At 42.3% G+C, this 23,529-nt stretch overlaps 1 protein-coding gene across 3 annotated transcripts in view; it reads right to left on the reverse strand.

The window, feature by feature from the left end:
• STK40 (serine/threonine kinase 40) overlaps positions 1–13,339 on the reverse strand; it is a 69,494-nt gene extending 56,155 nt beyond the window's left edge. For 2 of the 3 annotated variants that reach the window (XM_033955389.1, XM_033955388.1), the window contains exon 1: positions 13,061–13,332. In XM_033955389.1, coding sequence (XP_033811280.1) covers positions 13,061–13,085 — 25 coding nt within the window. In that variant the 5' untranslated portion in view covers positions 13,086–13,332. Of the gene's footprint in view, positions 1–13,060 lie in introns of all 3 variants that reach the window. The other variant, XM_033955390.1, reaches the window with a different exon arrangement.
• Between the last annotated feature and the right edge of the window lie 10,190 nt (positions 13,340–23,529).

Consider the following 23,529-nt stretch of genomic DNA (forward strand, 5'->3'; position numbering starts at 1 on the left):
GCAATCTCTTAAACTGAAAAGGAAGATCTGTAGGAATAAGTGGCATCCAAAAGTTTCAGTATTGATTTAAACAACTCAATATGTGGAAACTCAGGTTGAAAAGAAACTCCATGCAGTTTTTTCCCGGTTCAGAATGGAACCTGTGTTCCTAGTTCAGCATGTATGAGTACTCATGTAATGTAATAACATTATGAACTGGGGTGCATGAAGGAAACAGTTACAAACACAGTTTGAACATACAAACTCTATATGTATGGTGTCTGTGGTAGAATAGAAACGATGTCCCTAGTGGTTATAGTGTCATAGAAAGTGTTTTATAGTTGGAATTACTGTGAGAATGGCAGCTTTTTACATCCTTTCCATTGACATGAATGGGTGAAATATGATTTTCTGTTTGTAGCTCCGCCCACGTGTGCAGGTGGGCCGCGAGACCCCCAGAACATATCACCCCAGGTAGTGAGGGATCTGCATACCAAGTTTCGGTCAAATCGGTCAAGCCGTTTTTGAATAACTGTGAGAATGGCAGCTTTTTACATTTTTTCCATTGACATGAATGGGTGAAATCTGATTTTATGTTTGTAGCTCTGCCCACGTGTGCAGGTGAGCCGCGAGACCCCCAGAACATATCACCCCAGGTAGTTGGAATTACTGTGAGAATGGCAGCTTTTTACATTTTTTCCATTGACATGAATGGATGAAATATGATTTTCTGTTTGTAGCTCCGCCCATGTGTGCAGGTGGGCCGCGAAACCCCCAGAACATATCACCCCAGGTAGTGAGGGATCTGCATACCAAGTTTCATTCAAATCGGTCAAGCCGTTTTTGATTTACTGTGAGAATGGCAGCTTTTTACATTTTTTCCATTGACATGAATGGGTGAAATCTGATTTTCTGTTTGTAGCTCCGCCCACGTGTGCAGGTGGGCCGCGAGACCCCCAGAACATATCACCCCAGGTAGTGAGGGATCTGCATACCAAGTTTCGTTCAAATCGGTCAAGCCGTATTTGAATTACTGTGAGAATGGCAGCTTTTTACATTTTTTCCATTGACATGAATGGGGGAAATCTGATGTTCTGTTTGTAGCTCCGCCCACGTGTGCAGGTGGGCCGCGAGACCCCCAGAACATATCACCCCAGGTAGTTGGAATTACTGTGAGAATGGCAGCTTTTTACATTTTTTCCATTGACATGAATGGGTGAAATCTGAGTTTATGTTTGTAGCTCCGCCCACGTGTGCAGGTGGGCCGCGAGACCCCCAGAACATATCACCCCAGGTAGTGAGGGATCTGCATACCAAGTTTCGTTCAAATCGGGCAAGCCGTTTTTGCATTGGCAGCTTTTTACATTTTTTCCATTGACATGAATGGGTGAAATCTGATTTTCAGTTTGTAGCTCCGCCCACGTGTGCAGGTGGGCCGCGAGACCCCCAGAACATATCACCCCAGGTAGTGAGGGATCTGCATACCAAGTTTCGTTCAAATCGGTCAAGCCGTTTTTGCGTGATCGCGGCACATACACACATACACACACACATACATATCTCCGATTTTATATATATAGATTAAAAAAAAATAAATACAAAATGCAGAACACATACAAATTAAAATAAGTAAAACCATTAATTGAAAATATATAGTTTCTTAAAGAGACTGTCCCTTTGAAGCTACCCACAGCGGCAACCATTTTCAAAAATTGTATATGTTGCTTAAAAAATATGCAAAAAAATAGTCCAGTGTGTCTAAATGAAAGAGTTTCATAAGGAAATCAAAACCATAAGCATTCTATACAAGAAACCAAGCAAAATCTCACCATAACACACACAGCACATTCAATGATGACAATGTATACTAAACAGTTATGATTCACTTTTTATGGACAGATATAGCATATAAAACTCAAGCCTATATCTATCTATATACGGTATAGTACTTATACCATGGTGTGTGTTAGTTTAAAAAGACTATGCTGTTGTAACCTACTGCCCTGCATATCAGCCAATTATAGTACGAACAGATCAGTTTGATGAAACCAGTCACAGAGAATCAACCAGAGAAAATACCGTCTAGAATCCAGAGTAGGTATTTCGCAAATAAGCCAGGTCTTACAAAGACAACCTGGTATGTTATAGTTGCATACGATCTATTTGCTCACTGTGCTTGGCCTTCTGGAATCTTCTCTCTCAAAGCCCAAATCATGAGAAACTTGCTACTTGAAATCTATTGAATACATGTGCTTTTACAGAAGGTTACAAGAAAAAGGGGAAAGGGACTCATATATTTATTTTATTTAAAATTATTTATCACTCGCTTATCCACATATCTAAGTGAGGAACAAAAATCACATCAAATAATACAGATAAGTACAAAACCGTAAAAGAAAAACATGATAAAAAAGAACTGTCCTAGCCCAAACTGTCACATGGCTCACACCAAAAAAGCGCTCAAAATAATACAGTTTTCACCCCCTTTCTAAAATAGCAGAACGTGTCAGATTGGCGCAACGACAGAGGTAAAGCATTCCACAGCGCTGGGCCCTGCACAGAGAACATAGTAATATATGGCCTCGGTGTAGTTACTCAAAGCGGTTTTATTTTGTACCTGGGGCAATGGAGGATTAAGTGACTTGCCCAGGGTCACGAGGAGCAGCCCTCGGATTCAATCCCACAACCTCTGGGTAGAGAATGACAAGGTGACAAAATTCATCACCGTTCCCGTCCCCGCGGATAACCGCGGGAAATAATCCCATGTCATTTTCTAGTGTCTATTTCAACCTCAGTCCTTCTACACCAGCATTCTTCAAAGCAAAGCTTGCGGGTCAGTGGTTGTGGCCATTCATACTCTGATTCTTATGTGAGCCAAGGATAATGAAGCCATTGTGACATCACTGATGTGATTGGCTCTTAGGCACTGGTGGAATGAGGCATTATGACATCACAATATCTGCTCTGGATACCAGAGACTGTCATTCTGTAGTGTCTATTTCAACCTCAGTCCTTCTACACCAGCATTGTTCAGAGCAAAGCTTGCGGGTCAGTGGTTGCGGCCATTCATACTCTGATTCTTCCCTCTTTCTTTAAAGAATGACATGAAGATGGTTTCCCGCAGTTATCCGCGGGGACGGGAACGGTGATGAATTTTGTCACCGTGTCATTCCTGGGTGCAGAGGCAACTGAATTACTTGTTTGCTGTTAGCAATAAAAAGGAATAGTTTTGTTTTATCTCTTCTGTTATCACCTCAGTTTCAAAATAATGAATGGGTGGTCTGAGTATACATATTTCATGCTGAAAAATGTGGTAAGCAAAATGTTCTTAGAAGCCATATGTCCTTTCTCAACAGATGGTCTTTGACACACATTTCACCGCACTGCAATATTGAAGGCACTCAACAGAAGTTAACATGGGAGAAAGATGAGCAATATTTTTCTTGGAATTTTCTTTTCCTTTTGCTTACTGGCAAAGAAAGCAAAAACAGGCAAACAACTTATACAGAGGAAGGGATACTTTATTTCTATGAGGGGCCGCTGAAATGTTGGGGCAGTCTCCATCGAGGGCTATACACTTAGTCCAGCGATTTTCCACTTTTTTTGTTCCATCGGAAAAATATGGAACAAAAAAAGTAGAAAATCGCTGGACTAATAGCCTCTTTTACAAAGCCGTGATAGCGGCTGCGCTGACGGCCCCAAAGCCCATAGAGATTTAAAGGGCTTCGGGGCTGTTGCCGGGCGGCTTTGTAAAAGAGGCCGTAAGTGTATAGCTCTCGAAGGAGACTGCCCCAACTTTGTTGGTTGGGCTAAGAACTTTTCAGCGGCCCCTCATATAAGCTCCCATGTTTACATGAGTAACTTTAAGATGGATCTAGAAGTTACAGGATGACAATTAAGGGAGATCAAGTGCATTTAACTGGCTGACTTTTAAAAAACTTATACCAGCAAAACCCAAAATCATATAGAACTTTCTTTTGTATTTAAAGAATAGCTCCATTCACATGGATGCACGATTTCTGTTGTGACTAAAGAGAAATGAGAGAAATCTGCATTACAAGACCAGATCAGAAGACATGAGATGAAGCTGGAAGGAGGAAATTGAAATAACCATTAAATATTTCTTCATGGAAAAGGGGGTTGATACAAGGGGGAGTTATGTGGCGCAGTGGTTAAAGGTACAGCCTCAGCACCCTGAGGTTGTGGGTTCAAACCCACACTGCTCCTTGTGACCTGGGCAAGTCACTTAATCCCCCTATTGCCCCAGGGATAATAGACAGATTATGAGCCCACTGGGACAGACAGGGAAAAATGCATGAGCATCTGAATAAATTCATGTAAAGTGTTGTGAGCTCCCTGGGGAGCATGGTATAGAAAATTGGATCAATCAATCAATGAATGTCTTCCTAGTGGAGGTAGTGTAGACAAGAATGACGGCATTGCAAAAGGCGTGAGTTAAACACAAAGGATCTATATTTCTACCCAAAGCAAAACTTAATTGAGTTTCACACTACAAAAAAGCATAAGAAGAGGTCCCCTGCATGGAGTACCAATTATAGCCCTAAGAGCCTTACTGGGTAGACTGGAAGGGCTGTCAAATCTCAGCACTTCCAAATGAAGTGGTGTTTTTGGCAAACTGTCTGCTAGAAAAGGGCTTTTAGATACAGAACCGCTAGCGTTTGTGTATTCACTGTAATCCATCTTTGGATATATATTCAATCCATTAATTGATTCTGAAATAATGCAGCTGTCCTACGGTTTCAAAGCTTATGAATTACTGCAGAGTATTAAATAAATTGGAATGGTGATATGAAAAATAAAAAAATGAACATTTCCCAAAGTCTGACACATAAAAAAAGGAAAAAGTCACCTGCAGGTTTTTTGTTTTTTTTAAAAAAAGAATTTGTTTTTCCTTCATTTTTCAAAAAGCACGAAGCCTACTAAAATGGTATGAGGTCTTCATCATAAGGCGTATGGGGACAGACTTAAAGATCTCAATCTGTAGACTTTGGAGGAAAGGCAGGAGAGGGGAGATATGTTATGTCTGGGTAGCCAGTCCATCCCTTTGCTGGCCCCTCCCACGTTTAAAAGGTCTAGTTTTGGACATTTCTGACTGATATAAAGATATACGTAGTGCAGACTATTCAAACGCCTAGGACGTACAAATGGACGATTAAAAAGAAAAAAACCAAACATATACTTTAGATGTATTTTTCAAGAATGGACAGTTATGCCCTGCCAACTTTGGGCAACTAGTACTATACGTCCAAATCAGGCTTAGACGTTTCTTTTGATTATGCCCCTCCATGTATACAGAGTTGGCTGTCCTACTCCAGGGTACCTCCAACAGATATTCCACCAGAAATCTTTTCCGCTTAAAATTCCCAGCATACAACAATATAAAGTCTACCAGGCAAATGACCGTATCCATCCAATATCAACTAGCAAAATACTGGAACTACCATTTCTGTTACTTCTGGGTTGGTACACACAAAAACAAACTACAGGCAAAGGTAAGTTTATTGAGACAATAATATGTTGCGGTTCCAGGGGACCCGACATAGTCTGTGTTTTGGTTAACATGCCTTCATCAGGGGTCCCTAATCTGAAAGGTATCAATTCGAACCACAACAAACAAACTAAAGCCTTTGGAGAGCAATATTAGTTGTTGCAACAATATCTTCTGGGTTGGTTCCATGCTTTAAAATGTTTTCTGAACCTGAGCTAGTGGTCACAAGACCATAGTGTAAGTGGTAGTTGTAAAAGCCCATTGTCAACTCTTGGGACATAACAATGTGTTTGTAACTATGACATAACTGCACAGATCTACCTGTACTGGCAACTCTGAGTCAAACTAAAGTGTCCATTGTAACTTCCTGGGTAATTGACTCAACTTCTTGTAATGTAATCTGACCTTGTACTGAATAAGTAAAGGTGGAATAGAAAACCTGATTAACATAACATAGTACTGAGACAAGAGAAGAAATTCATGGGCCAGGAGAACTACTAGCATATAAATTTTAAATCCTTCTGTTGCTGAAATGTGGCATTATGTGGGTCACATCACCTTTGGGTGCTTCAGTTTATCCAAAAGGAACCATTAACAACCGGACTAGATCTGCTCCTTTAAAAGGTTTTTGTAGCAATAACAGAAGACTCCAGGTAGAGCACTCACTTTGGAGATGGCTTCATGCGTCATTTCTGAAAATACATAAGAAGAGCCTTACTGGGTTAGACCAATAGTCCATCCAGTCTAGTAACCCATCTTCACGGTGGTCAATCCAAGTCACAAGTACCTGACAAAACCCCAAATAGTGCTACCGATCCAGGGCAAGCAGTGGCTTCCCCCATGTCTGTCTCAATAGCAGACGATGGACTTTTCCTCCAGGAACTTGTCCAAACCTTTCATAAAACCAGCTACATTAACCGCTCTTATCACATCCTCTTGACACCATGCTCCAGAGCTTAACTATTCTCCGAGTGAAAAAATATTTTCTCCTATTGGTTTTAAGAGTATCTCTCTGTAACTTCGAGTGTCCCCTAGTCTTTGTAATTTTTGATGAAGTAAAAAAATCAATCCACTTGTACCTGTTTCTACACCACACAGGATTTTGTCGAGTTCAATCAAATCTCCCCTCAGCCTTCTCTTTTCTAAGCTGAAGAGCCCTAACCTCTTTAGTCTTTCCTCATACAAGGGGAGTTCCATCATTTCTGAAAATACAGATCTAAAAAATATTAAGGATCCTGGGTTACATAACAACTGCTATGTGAATAGGTTATTTCTACACATAACCTATAGATCTGGATACAGAGTGGGAGCAATACTTTCCAAACTAGGACTTCAACTAGATGAAGGGAGCAGAGCAGAGCTCTGCCCTACAATTAAACTTCCAGGCTAGGTGAAAACCACTGTACACAACAGAAAATCCCAAGCATGACTTCCTCAAAAAGCATTCACATGCATTAACACACCATTTACTCTCAACATGTGCTTAGTTTTAGCTGAAGACAAGAAAGGTTGTTGTGAAACACCCAAGCAAGCTTCTTCTCTCCCAGCTAAAAGGAAAAGTCAAGCAAAAGACAATTCCTATAGCTGAAAAATTTTTCTCATTTGCAAATTACACTGGAAAACTTTTTTTTTTCACCTAGGGATGAACTGGTTTGAAATCAGATAAGTGAAAGAAGAAATACCCACAGAGCACCACACAAAGAGAAACTAGCTGGGGAACTGAAGAGTGAGATTAAAGGAAGCTGACTGCCCATCAAATAAGGAATCACCAGGGGGCCAGCCCTGTCATCAACAAAAGAAGTAAGGAAAGTAAATGATTCTGATAAATGACAACTCAACTCTGACCTGACGATCAATCACCTGTTCGGTGAAGAAATATTTCCTGGTGTCACCATGAAATCTTCCTCCCTTAAGTTTTAGTGGATGCCCTCTTGTCGCCGTGGGACCCTTTAGAAAAAAGATTTCCTCCTCCACTTTGATGTGACCCATGATGTATTTGAATGTTTCTATCATGTCCCCCCTTTCTCTGCGCTCCTCGAGAGAATATAAGCGCAGTCTGATCAGACGTTCTTCATATGGGATGTCTTTAAATCCTGAGACCATCCTAGTGGCCATTCTCTGTATCGACTCCATTCTCTTCACATCCTTTTGATAATGTGGCCTCCAAAATTGGACACAGTACTCCAGGTGAGGTCTCACTATGGATCTGTATAACGGTAGTATGGCTTCCGGCTTTCGGCTGATAATGCTCCTTCTGATGCAACCCAGCATTTGTCTGGCCTTTGCTGAAGCTTTCTCTACCTGATTAGCAGCTTTCATATCTTCCCGGATGAGAACTCCCAAGTCCCTTTCTCATGATAGCTTCCCTGTGCACAAGCTTTTTCTTCCCTCAAACATCTCAGGCCCAGAGGAAGGTGATCTCAGTGCAAATGTCACACAAGACACTTAGGCTCATTTTCAGAAACAGACATCTACCAACCCTCAGGGTGGGAGGGTGCAACAGCTGCACTATAGAAATAGTCAAAAAGGACAACCTTGTACAGGCCATTGCTAAAGAAGCTGGGATTCATGTTTTTAGGCCAAGGAATATCACTACCACATAAGCATAGAATGACATTTAATGGAGGGTGATGTGGCAGTGAAAACTGTGGCCTGTAGGTGATGGGGGTCTCACGTGGACATTGAAGCTGAAAAGGTAATGAGCAAAAAAGAATTTAAAACATCCCATGACAGGGGAGAAAGGCCTTGGTCCTGAGAGGAAGCAGCTCAATGACTGGGAAGTTACACAGAACTGTCTTTGGCCGGTGCCTGGTTGGTGTTCCGCGGCCCACTGGCGATGTTAGGGGATCACTGCTTGGTCGGTGGGGCCTGCATGGGTTGCCTCCTTCATCCCCCCAGCGAAGCAGTCTGGTCGGTGAGGTTCGGGCTTTGTTAAATAACTATCTTAAGCCAAGATCGCTAACTGGTAAAGGTAAGGAAGCCCTGAAATAGAGGTGTTATAGTTCTGGAAACCACACAGAACACAGTCAATGCTCCCTCTAAGGCAGTGGCTCCCAATGCTGTCCTGGAGGACCACAAGCCAGTCGGGTTTTTGGAATAACCCTAATGAATATGCATGATAAGAGATTTGCACATAGTGGAGGTGACAGGCATGCAAACCTGTCTCATGCATATTCATTAGGGCTTATCCTGAAAACCTAACTGATTGTGGTGGTCCTCCAGGACAGGGTTGGGAACCACTGCTCCAAGGAGTGGCTTAACACATGCACTTTTTTTTTTTTCATGTGAGCAACAAGTTCTAAAACCCAACAATTTTTGATCCCAATATTAGCAATGCATTTCTGTATATAACATAAAAAACCACCACACATATGGTAATTGATTTAATGGTTTAATTTTGATTGAAAGTTAGGCCGGGTCTGTATTTTTGTGAGCGACCATTTAAAATGTATGAGCGATTGCTTAGACGTTTCGCTTAGAGGGAACATAGGATACAGCTGTTGCACAGGGTAGCCATTAAATGTGGTCAATGATCTTCACCAAAAACAAGGAGACAGAGGAAAAGAATGGAAGTGAAGATATGATTAAGACATCTAACATACAAATATACAGTAAGTGAGCTTCTTTCAACAGAGAGAAGGTCTCTAGAACAGTTTTTCTTAACTCGGACCCCCTTGACATTCAAGTTTTCAGGACATCCACAATGAATATGCATGAAATAAATTTGCATATAATGGAGGCAGTATATGCAAATCAAGCTTATCCATATTCACTGTGGATATCCTGAAAACCTGTCTGACAAGAGGGTATTCCAGGACTGAGTTGAAAAACACTGCTCTTGAGAAGGTTTGTCCAAGTTCAGTCCTTGAAGGCTGCATAAACAGAATATTCCTATGTGTGAGAAAGATCTGAATACAATGGATATGCAAATCTTTCTTATGCATATTCATTAGGGATTCCCTGAAAACCTGGCCCGTTGCAGCTCTTCAGGACTAAACTTGGACAAACCTGCACTAAAACAAGGAATCATAAAATGAGAGTAAAACAAGGCAAGACTAGGGAGTAATCTAAGGAACTATCTCTTTAGAGAAAAGTTAATCGAAAAATGGAACAGCCTCTCAGTGGATTTACCACCCCCCCTTTACTAAACTGCAATAGTGGTTATTAGTGCAGGGATCCACACTGAATGCTTCACGTTGCTCCCGACGCTCATAGAAACTCTATGATTTCCATCGTGAATATGGTGAAACTGCAAATAACATGGTAGGAGACCTGGCCTGTTCCTGAAGGAGGCAAACATGGTGAAGAAAGTGCTGGGAACCAGCAATTTTCTCTGTAAATGCTTGGAATCAGCGATTTCTCTATGCAAGCTGATGTAATTGGGGGGGGGGGAGGAGCCAGCAAGCTAAAAACTGTGAATAATCAAAACCGCAACTGCTGAAACCGCGAATACGGAGGAAGAAGTGTATTAAAAGAATGGTTGCCCCTCCCAAACAAGGCAACGAACCTACAACCCTCACCTGTCCCAACCCGAATCTTCATACTACAACTCACAACTATGAAACCCTAATTCTTTCCCCCAACCTCCCTCCCACACTACCTACCCCAATCCACAAAGTCAGCAAACCCCACACAACTAATACAAGCCAGTGGGGTACCCAGAATATATTCCTGTAATTTATTCAACAATAAACTGCACCTCCTTGAGTATAGGGATTGCAAATATGGGTCCCAGGTATGCAAAAATAGGAGTTTACGTTTCACCCTGGCATCCCTAGCCTCCTAGCTCACCAGCTGATATAGCAAATTATGCTATTCTGTTTTAAAAATGTTTCTATGTTGTGAGTTTCAATAAGAAAATACCACTGCGAATCATCAGGAAGACCTTCTCCTGGTAGTATCACTGATGCTTCTCTATCTTTCCGTCCTCTAAAAAAGCGGCAAGAAACCACACAAAACCTTTCTTCCAGAAAGCAGAGCATGTTGAACTCCAAAACTGCCAGGTAACACATAAGCAACCAAATGTCTCTTGGAACTGGTGAGACCCCTTTCTGTTTTCCTCTAAACAGTAAAGAATTAGGAGACATTCTTCCTGCTTTTCTGTCTTTCCTATACCTTTCATTAGCAGTTCCACATACTCTGGATCCTTTTGGCTAGTCTGGTTGTATACTAATGATTGTAGATACAGATTTTTTCTACACCAATGTTTTTTATTCAGATCCTATGTGTTTGAACTGCCTTCTGTACATTTCTTATAATATTCAATAAAATTATTGAACTAAAAAAAAAAAAAAAAAGGAGACAACTCCATTGTGGGGTTATAGAAAGCATATTGTTCCATGACAATATAAACAAGGATTATTTGGTCCACTGGTCTTCCCAGTTTCTTTCACAGTAGTGCAATACCATAAACCTTGGTTATTCTCCAGCTTTCCTCTTATTTCTTTGCAACTAAGGATCTACTATACTTAGGCTTTATTCTGGCATATCTCCAGTACCTCTGCTGGGAGGTTAGATTCATCCACCTGCCTTACCTTGGAGGACTATTTTCCGATGAAGCTTAAGGGAAGTGAACCGAGTTGCTACATGAGATAGTCTCTCCTCTGGAATTATTTTTTTCTGTGTACTGTTGATAACCTTCATTGCAATCTCACATTTAGGATAAACATAAGTAGGTCCTTAAATACGATATCATTTGACTTTCTGGTTATCAGCTTGCCAATATCCTTTTGGAGGTACAACCATCAGGACTGAATGCTAACCATGTCCTGGGGGACCCTCAGTCAGTCAGGTTTTCAGAATGTGTTGCGTTAATCAGGTTTTCTATTTCTCCTTTATCTATTCAGTTCAAGGTTGGATTACATTAGAAGATGTTGGGTCAGTTACCTAGGAAGTTACAATGGATGGCTTGACACGGACATTCAAGAGTTGCTAGTACAGGTAGATCAGTGCAACTATTAATATTGGGTTATAGTTACAAATACTGTACATACTTACAAGCAGGTCATTGATATCCTGAATAAATATCACATAATAGAGGATACAGGCATGCAAATATATTTCATGCGTATTCATTAGTGATATCCTGAAAACCTGGACTGGCTGGGGGGTCACCCAGGACAGAGTAGAGTAACCACTGTATTAATTTAAATACCAATTCCAGCATTTAAAATTAATAGATGTGTCCACTGCGCATTCAGGTTTGGCCTGCTGGATATTACCCCTAAATGGGGAATTTTGTCACTCTACCCTATCTCCATTAGCACAGCAACAGTTAAAGACACCTTTTTCAGCCACAGGCACCATCTTTGCAAAATTATTGGGGGGTGCTAAACCCAATAGAAATGATCTCTCTCCCTGGTCACTCTCAAGAGGTTTGCTCAATATTGGCAGTGCTCTTGCAAGTCCTATGGGGTAACAAAGTGTTTCCCAAATTAGTCCTGGAGTACCCCCTTGCTATGCAGGTTTTTAGGATCTCCACAATGAATATGCATGAAACTGATCTGCAAACACTGCCCCCATTGTATACAAATCTCTTGCATGAATGAATATTCGTAGGTTTTTAGGATCTCCACAATGAATATGCATGAAACTGATCTGCAAACACTGCCCCCATTGTATGCAAATCTCTTGCATGAATGAATATTCGTAGGTTTTTAGGATCTCCACAATGAATATGCATGAAACTGATCTGCAAACACTGCCCCCATTGTATGCAAATCTCTTGCATGAATATTCGTAGGTTTTTAGGATCTCCACAATGAATATGCATGAAACTGATCTGCAAACACTGCCCCCATTGTATGCAAATCTCTTGCATGAATATTCGCTGGGAAGTCGGTCCTGGAGTACCCCTTGCCATTCAGGTTTTTAGGATCCCCACAATGAATATGCATGAAACTGATCTGCACACACTACCTCCATTGTATGCAAATATCTTGCATGCATATTCGCTGGTTTTTAGGATCCCCACAATGAATATGCATGAAACTGATCTGCACACACTACCTCCATTGTATGCAAATATCTTGCATGCATATTCGCTGGTTTTTAGGATCCCCACAATAAATATGCATGAAACTGATCTGCACACACTACCTCCATTGTATGCAAATATCTTGCATGCATATTCGCTGGTTTTTAGGATCCCCACAATGAATATGCATGAAACTGATCTGCATACACTGCCTCCGTTGTATGCAAATCTCTTGCATGAATATTCGCTGGGAAGTCGGTCAGGTTTTTAGGATCCCCACAATGAATATGCAAATCTCTTGCATGCATATTCGCTGGGGATATCCTGAGAACTTAACTGGCAAAGGGGCTCCAGGACCCGGGGGGGGGGGGATAACCGAGCATAGATTGCGAGGCACGCGTTTAGCAGCGGCAGACTATCATCAGCAGCCGCCTTCCTGTCACCTGCCATGCAAAGAGACGACGGGGGGGTCGCCCAATGCACGCGCACCCTTCTGCCCTTTAAACTTCCCTTCTGAGGGGCCAAATCCAGGCAGCTGCTGCTGTCACCGAGGGGAAGCCGCCTCGTGCCCGACAAGAGCCCCTCCTCCTGCTCACCTGGCGCGGGGCCCAGCGCCTCCATGTCCGCGAGGCCCTTTCTCTCCGGAATAGTTGCTCCTGGGGGGGAGGGGGGCTCCGAGCGCGAGGAGGCGGTCTCGCGGCCTTCTTCGGGAGGGGGGGGGAAGCTCTCCGTCTATATCCACCTCGCGGCCCCAAACCGGCGCAAACGGGGGGTGGGGGAGGTGGGGTGGGGGTAGGGAAGAGGAGGAGCCGCCAACGACGACCACAGGCGACAGGCGCGCGCGCGAGCCGAACGGCGACTGAGGAGGAGCGCGGCGCGCGTGCGCCAGGCCGGGACAGAGGGAGGGGCGCGTGAGGGGGCAGCCCCGCCCACGCACACGGCGCAGGCGCGCAACGGGGCGGGAAGGGGAGGGGGGAGCGCGTGCCGAAGAGAGTGGGCGGGGCGACGAAGTGTGTGGCTCGCGCGCTCCCGCGTTTTCTCATGTCATTAGAGTTAGTCCAGATTCGGCAAAGCAGCAGCTTGTGGGGTTTTTGGACAGGATAGAGCAGTGGTCTCAAACTCAAACCTTTTGCAGGGCCACATTTTGCATTTCTAGGTACTTGGAGGGCCTCAGAAAAATGTCTTATTAAAGAAATTACAATTTTGCATGAAGTAAAACTCTTTATCTAATCTAATCTAAACCTTATAGTTTATAAATCTTTCCTTTTGTTTAAGTCTTAATAATAATATTGTCATTTATAGCTAAGGAGACATTTGATAGAGAAACTGTTTTATTTTACTTTTGTGATTATGATAAACATACCGAGGGCCTCAAAATAGTACCTGGCGGGCCGCACATTTGAGACCACTGGGATAGATGTATTCTGTGTCCAAAGGCCTGTATGATTGGTCCTAAATGCATATTGCAATATTGGTTGCAAAAAGATCCTCCAAGTTATTGGCGTTGGAGGAATCAATTCCATCCTTTAATTTTATTTGAGGTTTGGGAGGTTCCTAAATTTCCTAAAAGAACTCGTTTATTTTTAAAAAATCTGGGACCCTTATATACAAAAATTATCCTCGAAAGCAAGAAGTATGGTTCTTAATACTTTATATTAATTTTTCTTTTTAACTTTATAACATTTTATTGAAGAAATACAATAAATACATAATAATATAACACAGTAAAATAGTCATTACATTTAAATTGACCATATTAACTTCTAATAAATGTTTATCATTCCTTCAAAATAAATTTTTATATCTCTCAATATGTTCCCTCAATTTACGACACCCCCCCCCGTATTTTACACTATACCATTTTATTGAAGGAATCAAATAAATAAACAATAATATGATACCAAAAGACATTCATTACAACTAAATTCATAATAAAACATTTGCATACACATTTTATCATTCCTCCAACATATATTTTAATATATCTAAACTATTTTTCCCTATATCCCCCCCTTATTACTTTATATATATTAAAATCATCATTCCTATTTCCCTACCCCTGTTTTAGGGCATTGTTTGGCTTTCCAAGGTGACCTTAAGATCTGGGTCCGATAAAAAAAGTCTTACCTTTCTTCCTTTAAATTCTATATATATTATCATTTAATTAGAAAATTTACACAATACGGCAGGCAGGGGGGGAGGGGAGAAGGGGGAAGCCCTGGAGTCAAGGGAGCAAACCCAGGCCCATCTTTTCATTTTTTTTTTTTTATTTAGGAGATTTTAAATTTCACAAGCATGAAATAACATTTGCAACTTGATACAGATTTAAGTAAATACAAATAAGCAAACAATAAGAAAAACAAACTCTTATTTAGTCCCCAATATGGGACATTAAGAAAGGAAATTAACTAGCAAAAAAAAATATCAAATAACTTATACTAGAATGAGGGCAATAGATAACCCTTCCTACAGCGCAATGGCAAGTCCTATATCATTAGGCACTGTCCAGGCCCATCTTAACCTCTCCTAGGACTGCAAAGATTAAAAAAACAACAACAAAACCCACCTCTGAGGGAACCTGCTCCAACAGAAGAACAAAAGAATAGCCTTACTGGATCAGTCAGACCACTGGTCATCCCATCTTCAGAGTGGTGGTGAGGCCCCAATTGGAGTATTGTGTTCAATTTTGGAGACCATATCTGGCAAAGGACATAAGAAGGCTTGAAGCAGTCCAGAGAAAGGTGACGAAAATGGTAGGAGGTTTGCACCAAAAAGACATACGAGGAGAGATTGGAAGCCCTGAATATGTATACCCTAGACTAGAGGAAAAGAGAGACGGGAGATATGATTCAGACGTTCAAATACTTGAAAGATATTAATGTAAAACAAAATCTTTTCCAGAGGAAGGAAAATAGTAAAACCAGAGGACATGATTTGAGGTTGAGGGGTGGTAGACTCAAGAGTAATGTTAGGAAATTCTTTATGGATGATGCCTGGAATGCGCTCCTGAGGGAGGTGATGGAGAGGAAAATAGTGACAGTTCAAAAAAGCATGGGACGAACAGAGAGGATCTCTAATCAGAAAATAATGGGTATATATTGAAGAACTAAGGCCAGTGCTGGGCAGACTTGCACGGTTTGTGTCCCGTATGTGGTCATTCCGTTGAGGATAGGCTGGGTAGGGCTTCGATGGCTGGGATGGTTAAGATGGGCTGGAGTGAGCTTTAATGGAGACTCTAGTAGATGGAACCTAGGCACACTACTGGGCAGAGTTCTGGGTTTCTGGCTCAGAAATATCTAAGAAAAAGGACCATTTAAATTAATTATTTTATAGAGTTTGTGCGGTTGGGCAGACTGGATGGACCATTCAAATCTTTATCTGCCGTCATTTACTATGTTACTATGTAGAAAGCAGAGAGGACACATGAGAAAAACATTCATACTTCAAAAGTATATAAATCAGGCACAAGGAGCTGACTTTTTTTCCCCCAGAGATCGTAGTATGAGGCTGTGAGGGTGTAGACTCAGGAGCAACATCAGAAAATATTTTCTCACGGAAAGGGTGGTGGATCGCTGAACAGCTTTCCAAAAGAGATGGTGGAGAGAAAAACAGTAACAAAATTCAAGAGTGTGGGATAAGCACAGACGAACCCTAGATACCATGAATTGGGGAAGAAGCCAGAAGATTGACTGAGGTCCATGGCACTGGACCAGGAATTCATTTTATCCTAAGGATCCTTATCTACCCCCATGTTGTATACATTGAAATTAAGTGTACACACAGGGCATCATACTATTTTAGCATAGTTTCTGTGATTCTCATAGTAGATGACGGCAGATAAAGACCTGAATGGTCTATCCAATCTGCCCAACCTGATTCAATTTAAATTTTTTAAATTTTTTCTTCTTAGCTAATTCTGGGCAAGAATCCAAAGCTCTACCCAGTACTGTGCTTGAGTTCCAACTGCCAAAATCTCCGTCAAAACCGACTCCAGCCCATCTACACCCTCCCAGCCTCCCTCATGCATATTGTAGGCAAAAAATAGTGACCCACATTTGTAAAAGGTTTTACTGGGCATGCATTTAAACAGGCTGCAGGACAGCCAGAGCTGCCATGAACTAATAGTAACTGCAGAATAGTGATTTCCTCTCACATAATATATTGGTCCATTTTAGGACATGAACAAGACAATGGAGTCTTTTCCCACTTACGGTATATTTGCTTTTAAAGTCAGACCTAGAAAGCCCTTCTGTGCCTGTGCAAACAATTACAACTTCTGTGCTAAGTCATATATTGCACTTCTTCAGCCTAATTTTACATGAACCAATAGCATTACTATTCAGCTACTTAATGCTTTTTTTTCTGTTTAAATGCCTGTATCACCTACTGCCATCACTGAACACTTGTTCTGATTTTTTTTTTTTTCTGAGCTGATTGGTCGGTCACAATGCAGAAATAGTTGAAGAGTGGACTGTGCGAAGGAGATCTTCATTAAAAAGAAAAAAGAGGTATGCACCTTGAATTTCAATCTAAAAATAGCAAAGCTCAGCTGCAAAGTGATGTAAGAAAAAAGCCCTAAACCAAGAAATATGCAGATGTTATTTGGAAGACTCTAGCACAGGATTTTCCAAAAAACCAGGATACATAATGAATACGCATAAGATCTGTGTGCAAATTAATTAGCTTATGAGCCATTTAATTGATGTTAGCATTGCAGTTAATTTGGCATATCCCTATGCACTATTCTATAACCCACACACTTAAATTCCCTAGCATGCAGCTCAGAAGGAGGTGTGGCTAGGGGAGTTGCATGGGCATTCTTAAATGTTACGCACAGGATTATAAAATAGCCCCATTTTTGTACCAAAATGCTCAGAGTGGAGTGTAGACATTTACACCTGGTTTCAGCAGGTGTAATTGGTCTCTGAGTACTGTTCTATAAATGGTTCTTAACCAGGAGTTCAGATTTACCCGGACATGTCCTCTTTTTAGAAGACTGTCCAGGCGTCCGGATGGCTTTTCAAAACCCGGCACTTTGTCCGGGTTTTGAAAAGCTTTGAACTCCCGTCTGGAGGTTATCTGAACATACGCAGATGTGATGCAGTGATGTCACTTGTATGCGTGCCTGCTTGTGACATCACCACATCTCACCGGCGCATATGCAGAGATGCCTTCCAGGCATGGCCCAAAGAGATGAGGTTTACGTGGGGTTGGGGTTGGAGGACGGAACAAGGGGGGCTGTGGGTGGGATGGGGCGGGGCTTCACATCCTCTTTTTGCCCAACAAAAATCTGGTAACCCTAATCAGGAGCATTTGAATAGAACAGCGCTCTGTGCCTAGTTTTTCTCTATTTATAGATTGCCCTCCTTATTTCACACAAATTGATCTCCTGCATACTCATTGTGGGTACCCTGAAAACCTTCCTGGCTGTGGGGTCCCTGGCAAGCTGAAAAAAACCCATAACATAATAGCGAATTTCTAGACCGCATAACCCTTAGTTCAATGCGGTTAACCAAGGTTTATGCTATGGGAAAATACAAAAATAATATGATGTACAAAAATGTAGCTAACCAAGAATTTGGAATAAAGAAAAGTCTTCAAAAGTTTTCTGTAATGTTCATAAGATGTGGATTTAATCAATAATGGACGGAAATCTTTATTGTAATAAACTGCTTGATAGGAAAGACAATACCCATGATGTTTCTTACTTTTTCAACCCTTAACTGAAGGGAATGTAAATAGGGCATGAGATTTTCTACTCTTCTCATGTGTCACAATAACAAATCTATAATGGGGCAACACCAAAAGCGACTTTATAATATAAGCATTCCAACTTAAAGATCACCCTGGCCTCCATCGGTAGCCAATGGAGCTCACAATAGAAAGGGGTCACATGGTCGTACTTCCTCAGACCATAGATCATTCTCACTGTTGTATTCTGAACCAAAGTCAGTGTAGCCAAATTTTTCTTAGTACTTGTCAAATATACAATATTACAATAATCCAGAATCCTCAGAAGTAACGTCTGAACTAAGATTGTAAAAGCAGTGGCATTAAAGTAGGATCTGCTAGTACGTAGTTTCCATAAGGTAAAAAAGGAAACCAGACTTCCACAGAGATAAAGTGGAAAGAAAAGGAAAACCAACCATGGATGGTGTCTTCTGGGCAAACTTTATTGTTGAGAAAATACGTTTATGTTATTCAAACCTGACATATAAAACCATGAAAATTCAATTTAAAAAGTGTGATAAAAATCCAACCGGACCCTACACGGTCCGTGTTTCAGCGAACACGCCTTCCTCAGGGGTCCAGTGGTTTGCAACCTCACATATAAAGAATTGGACTGAAAACAGCAATTTTTTTTGCTACTTCAGCTTGTCTGCGGTGTTCTTTGCTCACATGTTTAAAGACAATAGACTGTTTTCAGTCCAATTCTTTATATGTGAGGTTGCAAACCATTGGACCCCTGAGGAAGGCGTGTTCGCCGAAACACGGACCGTGTAAGGTCCGGGTGGATTTTTATCACAGTATTTTTTTATCATTGTTCATTTTTAATTGAATTTTCATGGTTTTATATGTCAGTGTTTAATAAATTATCTCCAGAACATCTGTATCCACAGTTTTTGTTTTCATCGGTGGATTGTTTTTACTGTGGATCATTGGGTCTCCCCATTTTTCTTTGTTATGTTATTCAACCCGACAGGGTCTGTGTTTCAGCTCAATGAGCCTACATCAATGGTCAATAAGACAATGTCTACAAAAGAATATATACACATCTGTTGGTGAGTGGAGAAAGGGGGTGATTCTGTGAAACATCCATTAGCCCTAGCCCCTGATGTCATTCCTTTCAAGTGCATTTTTATAGCTGATTCACTGAAGGTGTGGCATGGGAGTGAGCGACTGCATGAGGCACACACACGAGCAGCAGATTGCACAAGTAAAATGCACTACTTTACCTCTCCTGTTACAGCTACAAATAATAAGCTGTTTCTTAGCAGCATGGCTCGTACACCCAGAACGAATCAGGGTTCTGGTTGGGGGATTTCTTCCCAGTGCGCTCGCTACAGTGTCAAGGCCACAGCCCACCCCACTATGCATCCATATAAAAATTAAAGTCACAAATGTAGCTTCTTCCTCGATTATATTGTATAATTTATGATCTTAGAGCAGAAGCCGGATACATTAATAATTAGTGGTCTTTGCAGTCCACTGATTATATATCTTAACTTAGTGCTTTTAGAAATAATTTAAGATCGTTTTGAAATGGCAGGCCTGGTATCAACAGTTCACATTGAATAATAAATTATATATTTAGTTGCATGCGCAGAGTAAGACTGGTAGCCAATGAAGTCAAAATAAAACGGCTCCTATTGCTAAATCCCCATAGGAAAGCCGGTGATCTCCTATAGAATGCAATCTGGAAATCAGAACTAAGAAGATATGGAGCGTTAACCTCTCATCTTAGGCAGTGGAATGGAGGTGGGGGCACTAAGGCCATGGTGGTTATATCCTAAAAAAGGATATAACCCTGCTGGAAAGGGTGCAGAGGCAAGCTACAAAGCTAGTAAAAGGTATGGGAAATTTGAGCTACAAAGAACGCCTCAGGAAACTGAGCATGTTCACCCTTGAGAAGAGAAGAATGCGTGGAGATATGATAGAGACTTTTAAAATACTAAAAGGATTTGATAAAATCCAGCAAGATGTATCGTTATTCACGTTGTCAAATGTGACTCAGACGAGAGGTCATGTACTGAAATTGAGAGGCGACAGGCCCAGGACAAATGTCAGGAAGTTCTGTTTCGCACAGCGAGTGGTGGACGCTTGGAACGCTCTCCCGGAGGAGATTGTGACGGAGACCTCCATTATAGGATTCAAGGGCAAGTTGGATGCATACCCCCTTGCAAATCACATGAGGGATTCGGGTAAATAAGGTCTTCATCAGGGAACACTTAGGTCTCCAACAGGGAACACCTAGATTGGCCTCCGCGTGTGCGGGTCACCGGACTGGATGGACCAAGGGTCTGATTCGGTGAAGGCATTTCTTATGTTCTTATGCCCAACATGGCAACAGCAACTAGAGAGCCTGGGGCTCGTGGGCAGTGATTGGTTTGTTTGGCCTCTCCCCTCTGGTATGGTTGGTGCTATGTATGTTAACTTGTATCCCGTTCTGAGCTTTCTGGGAGGACAGGATGTAAAACTAACTAACTAAAAATAGATGCCTCTCATTTCCCCCACTTGTCTAAAGCCTGTTCACCTAAATTCTAATTATGTACTACTGTGAGTCTATAAACATTCGTATTTGTATTTGTAATCAGATTTGCAAATATATATAGTGACTCAGACATCATGGGAACTATTTCTGATGTTTGCGGTTTGCGTGACTCATGGGCTATAAAACTGATCAGATCAAGCGATCCGTAAAGGAAATAAAACCAAGGATGACTGTGGGAACAGTAGACCAATAGCCCCATTAAACAGGAACATCAAAATCCCAGCCAAGGTATTAGCATGCCCACATTGTTCCTTCATAATGTTAAAAAAGGTTTCATATTAGGAGTTCCTATGAATCAAAAGAGAAACAGTGTCAGCCAGTGGTGTAGCGAGAGTGAGAGGCGCTAGGGATGGTGGTGCCCCTCCCTCGCCCTCTCCTCCACACGCTCCCCTCCCCACATCCACATGCTCCTTTCATACCCCAGCCATTCTGCTAGCGGCGCAGGGCCGCGCGGGAGCTTGAGAAGCTCGCTCCTGAGTGCCTGTGCGCCGCGATCCCCAATCCCCGAGTCTAAGGGGACACAGGGCAGGAGCGCAGTCCTGCTCATACACCGCTGGGCCACCAGAGATAACTGAAAAGATACCGGAGGGAGGGGGGGTAGCAGAAAAGTATATGGGGAGGGGGGAGAAAAAATTATTTGTATCGGCCGGGAGGCATCTCTCCTGTCCTGGCCCACCACTTGACTACCAGAAGTGGAAGAGGAGGTGGGACAGAATGCAGAGCCTAGCACGGAGGGGGGCACAGGGTGCAGTGCAGAGCCTGGCAGGGAGGGGGGCTGGCTGCATAGCCAGGAGGGAAGGGGGCTGGGTGCAGAGCCTTGCAGGGCAGGGAGGAAAGGGGGGCAGTGAGGGCGTGAGGGAGAGGACACTGGGTGTAGATCTTGGCAGAGCATGGCACTTTAATATTAAGCCCCCGTCTTATATTTGAGTCGACCATTTTTCATCCTTTTGGGGGGGAAATGGGGGTCTCGACTTATATTTAGATCGACTTATATTCGAGTTTATACGGTACTCATGAAGGAAATTTTTAGAAATAAAGTAAAATTCTGGAATCTCTCATGGCACACCACTGTGCCATGGCACACAATTTGAGAGACACTGCTGTAGATAGAATATCAGGTTTTACAAACCAGTCTGTTAAACTGTAGGTCAAAGGCTGGGCAGAAGGGGACTTGGGCACTATGGCTTGCTTTTATCATGCTGTCTCTTCTTTCCTCTTGACTCCTGCAGAACTTTACCCACTCTGAAAGAAGCAAGACCTACAGCGGATCCTGAGAGTGCGAAAGTTAAGTTTAGAATGAGGTTTTATGCAAAATAACCCACCCTGTCAGCTGACAAGAAGTGGGGGCTTTAGAATATCAAAGTCTGCTTCTAAGAATTTCACGGAAGTATTACTGCATCACACTTTTGCTGTTGCCTAAGTGCAGCGGTTGTCAGCTGTTCCCGGCATGTTTTCTGCAATCTCTTGCAAACCTCAGGTCCTATTTATAGGAAACCTCATGCAATCAGCTCTGGTTCAGATGTGAGAGGGACTCAAAGGCATGTTATCCCTTCAGACTCCACATGGCTCCAGCATCTCCTGTGGCAGACGGGTGATGGCTGATGTTGCTTCCACGTCAGTGAAATACCGAAAGGCCGGATCTTTCAGTCAGATCAACACTGTTTACAGGGTGACCCATCAAAAGCGTGCCGGACTTTGACACACCAACAATCCCGCGGTGACATAGGTGCGCCACCGCTTCTGCCACTTTTAAGGCTTTCCATTACTGCTGTGAGGGGGGGGGGTGGGGACCCCTCCCCCACTACTGTACATTTACAAGTCCTCGCGTTCCCATTGGGGAGGGGAACCCCCACTACACTGAAAACTCCCGAACAGCGAAAATGGAAAGGAAAATGGGAGTTTTCAGTGTACTTGTGAGTGTGCACTTGGTTTACCCCAACCCCCCCTTTTACAAAGCCATGAAAGTGGGACCAACACAGAGCATTCGGTGCACCAGCCTTTGCTAAAAACCACTTCCAGAGTTTTGTAAAAGGGGGGGGGGTTAATTTGCACAGCCGTGAAATTTAAATTATGTGCAAATTGCTTGTGCATATAAACCTATAAATCAACACACATACAATTAATTTGCACACAAACAATAAATACGTTAAAACACAAACCACACTGGGAAAATTTCAGTGTAAACAAGCCAAATGCATTTTTGGTCATGCTCTTCCTTACAAAGTGGCCATGGTTACAACCTTTCCCCAAGCATGGGGTGGCTAGATGTTTCCGACAACCGCCTCACTAATTTTGATGGCTCTGTAGATAATTATAAAGCTTTTTGTCCCAGGGGACTGGATGTTGGATTAAGCCTGGGTCTTGTTGGAAAAATAGAAGTCAACAAGGCCTGAGATGACCTTCCAGCTGAGGTGGTCGTGTTGGTGGCCAGCCCTGTAATGGAATTTAAACATGCTTGTGACATATCCAGAGGAGCAGAAGCAGCAGGATGCAGAGACTGGGCGAGGGCACAGGAATTTTCAGAGATGCCAAGTTACCTAGGGATACCATATTTTTCAGCGTGAGGCTGCTTTTCAAAAATCAGGACACTTATTTGCAGTGGATTTTGGGGATAGTTCAGTGAAGAAAAAGCATTCTGATTGTCAAAGCACATTCATATCAAGCCACTAAACACTGGGACGATGCAGACGATGGTTCCTGATGAAGGATGGGCTGTAGAACCACAAATTTGCCTGCTTTGGATGAGTAGATTTCAATTTATTGTTGTGATTGACATTCTTTAGCGTATTTCAC

This window comes from Geotrypetes seraphini, chromosome 8, assembly GCF_902459505.1.
Source record: "Geotrypetes seraphini chromosome 8, aGeoSer1.1, whole genome shotgun sequence".
NCBI lineage: Eukaryota > Metazoa > Chordata > Amphibia > Gymnophiona > Dermophiidae > Geotrypetes > Geotrypetes seraphini.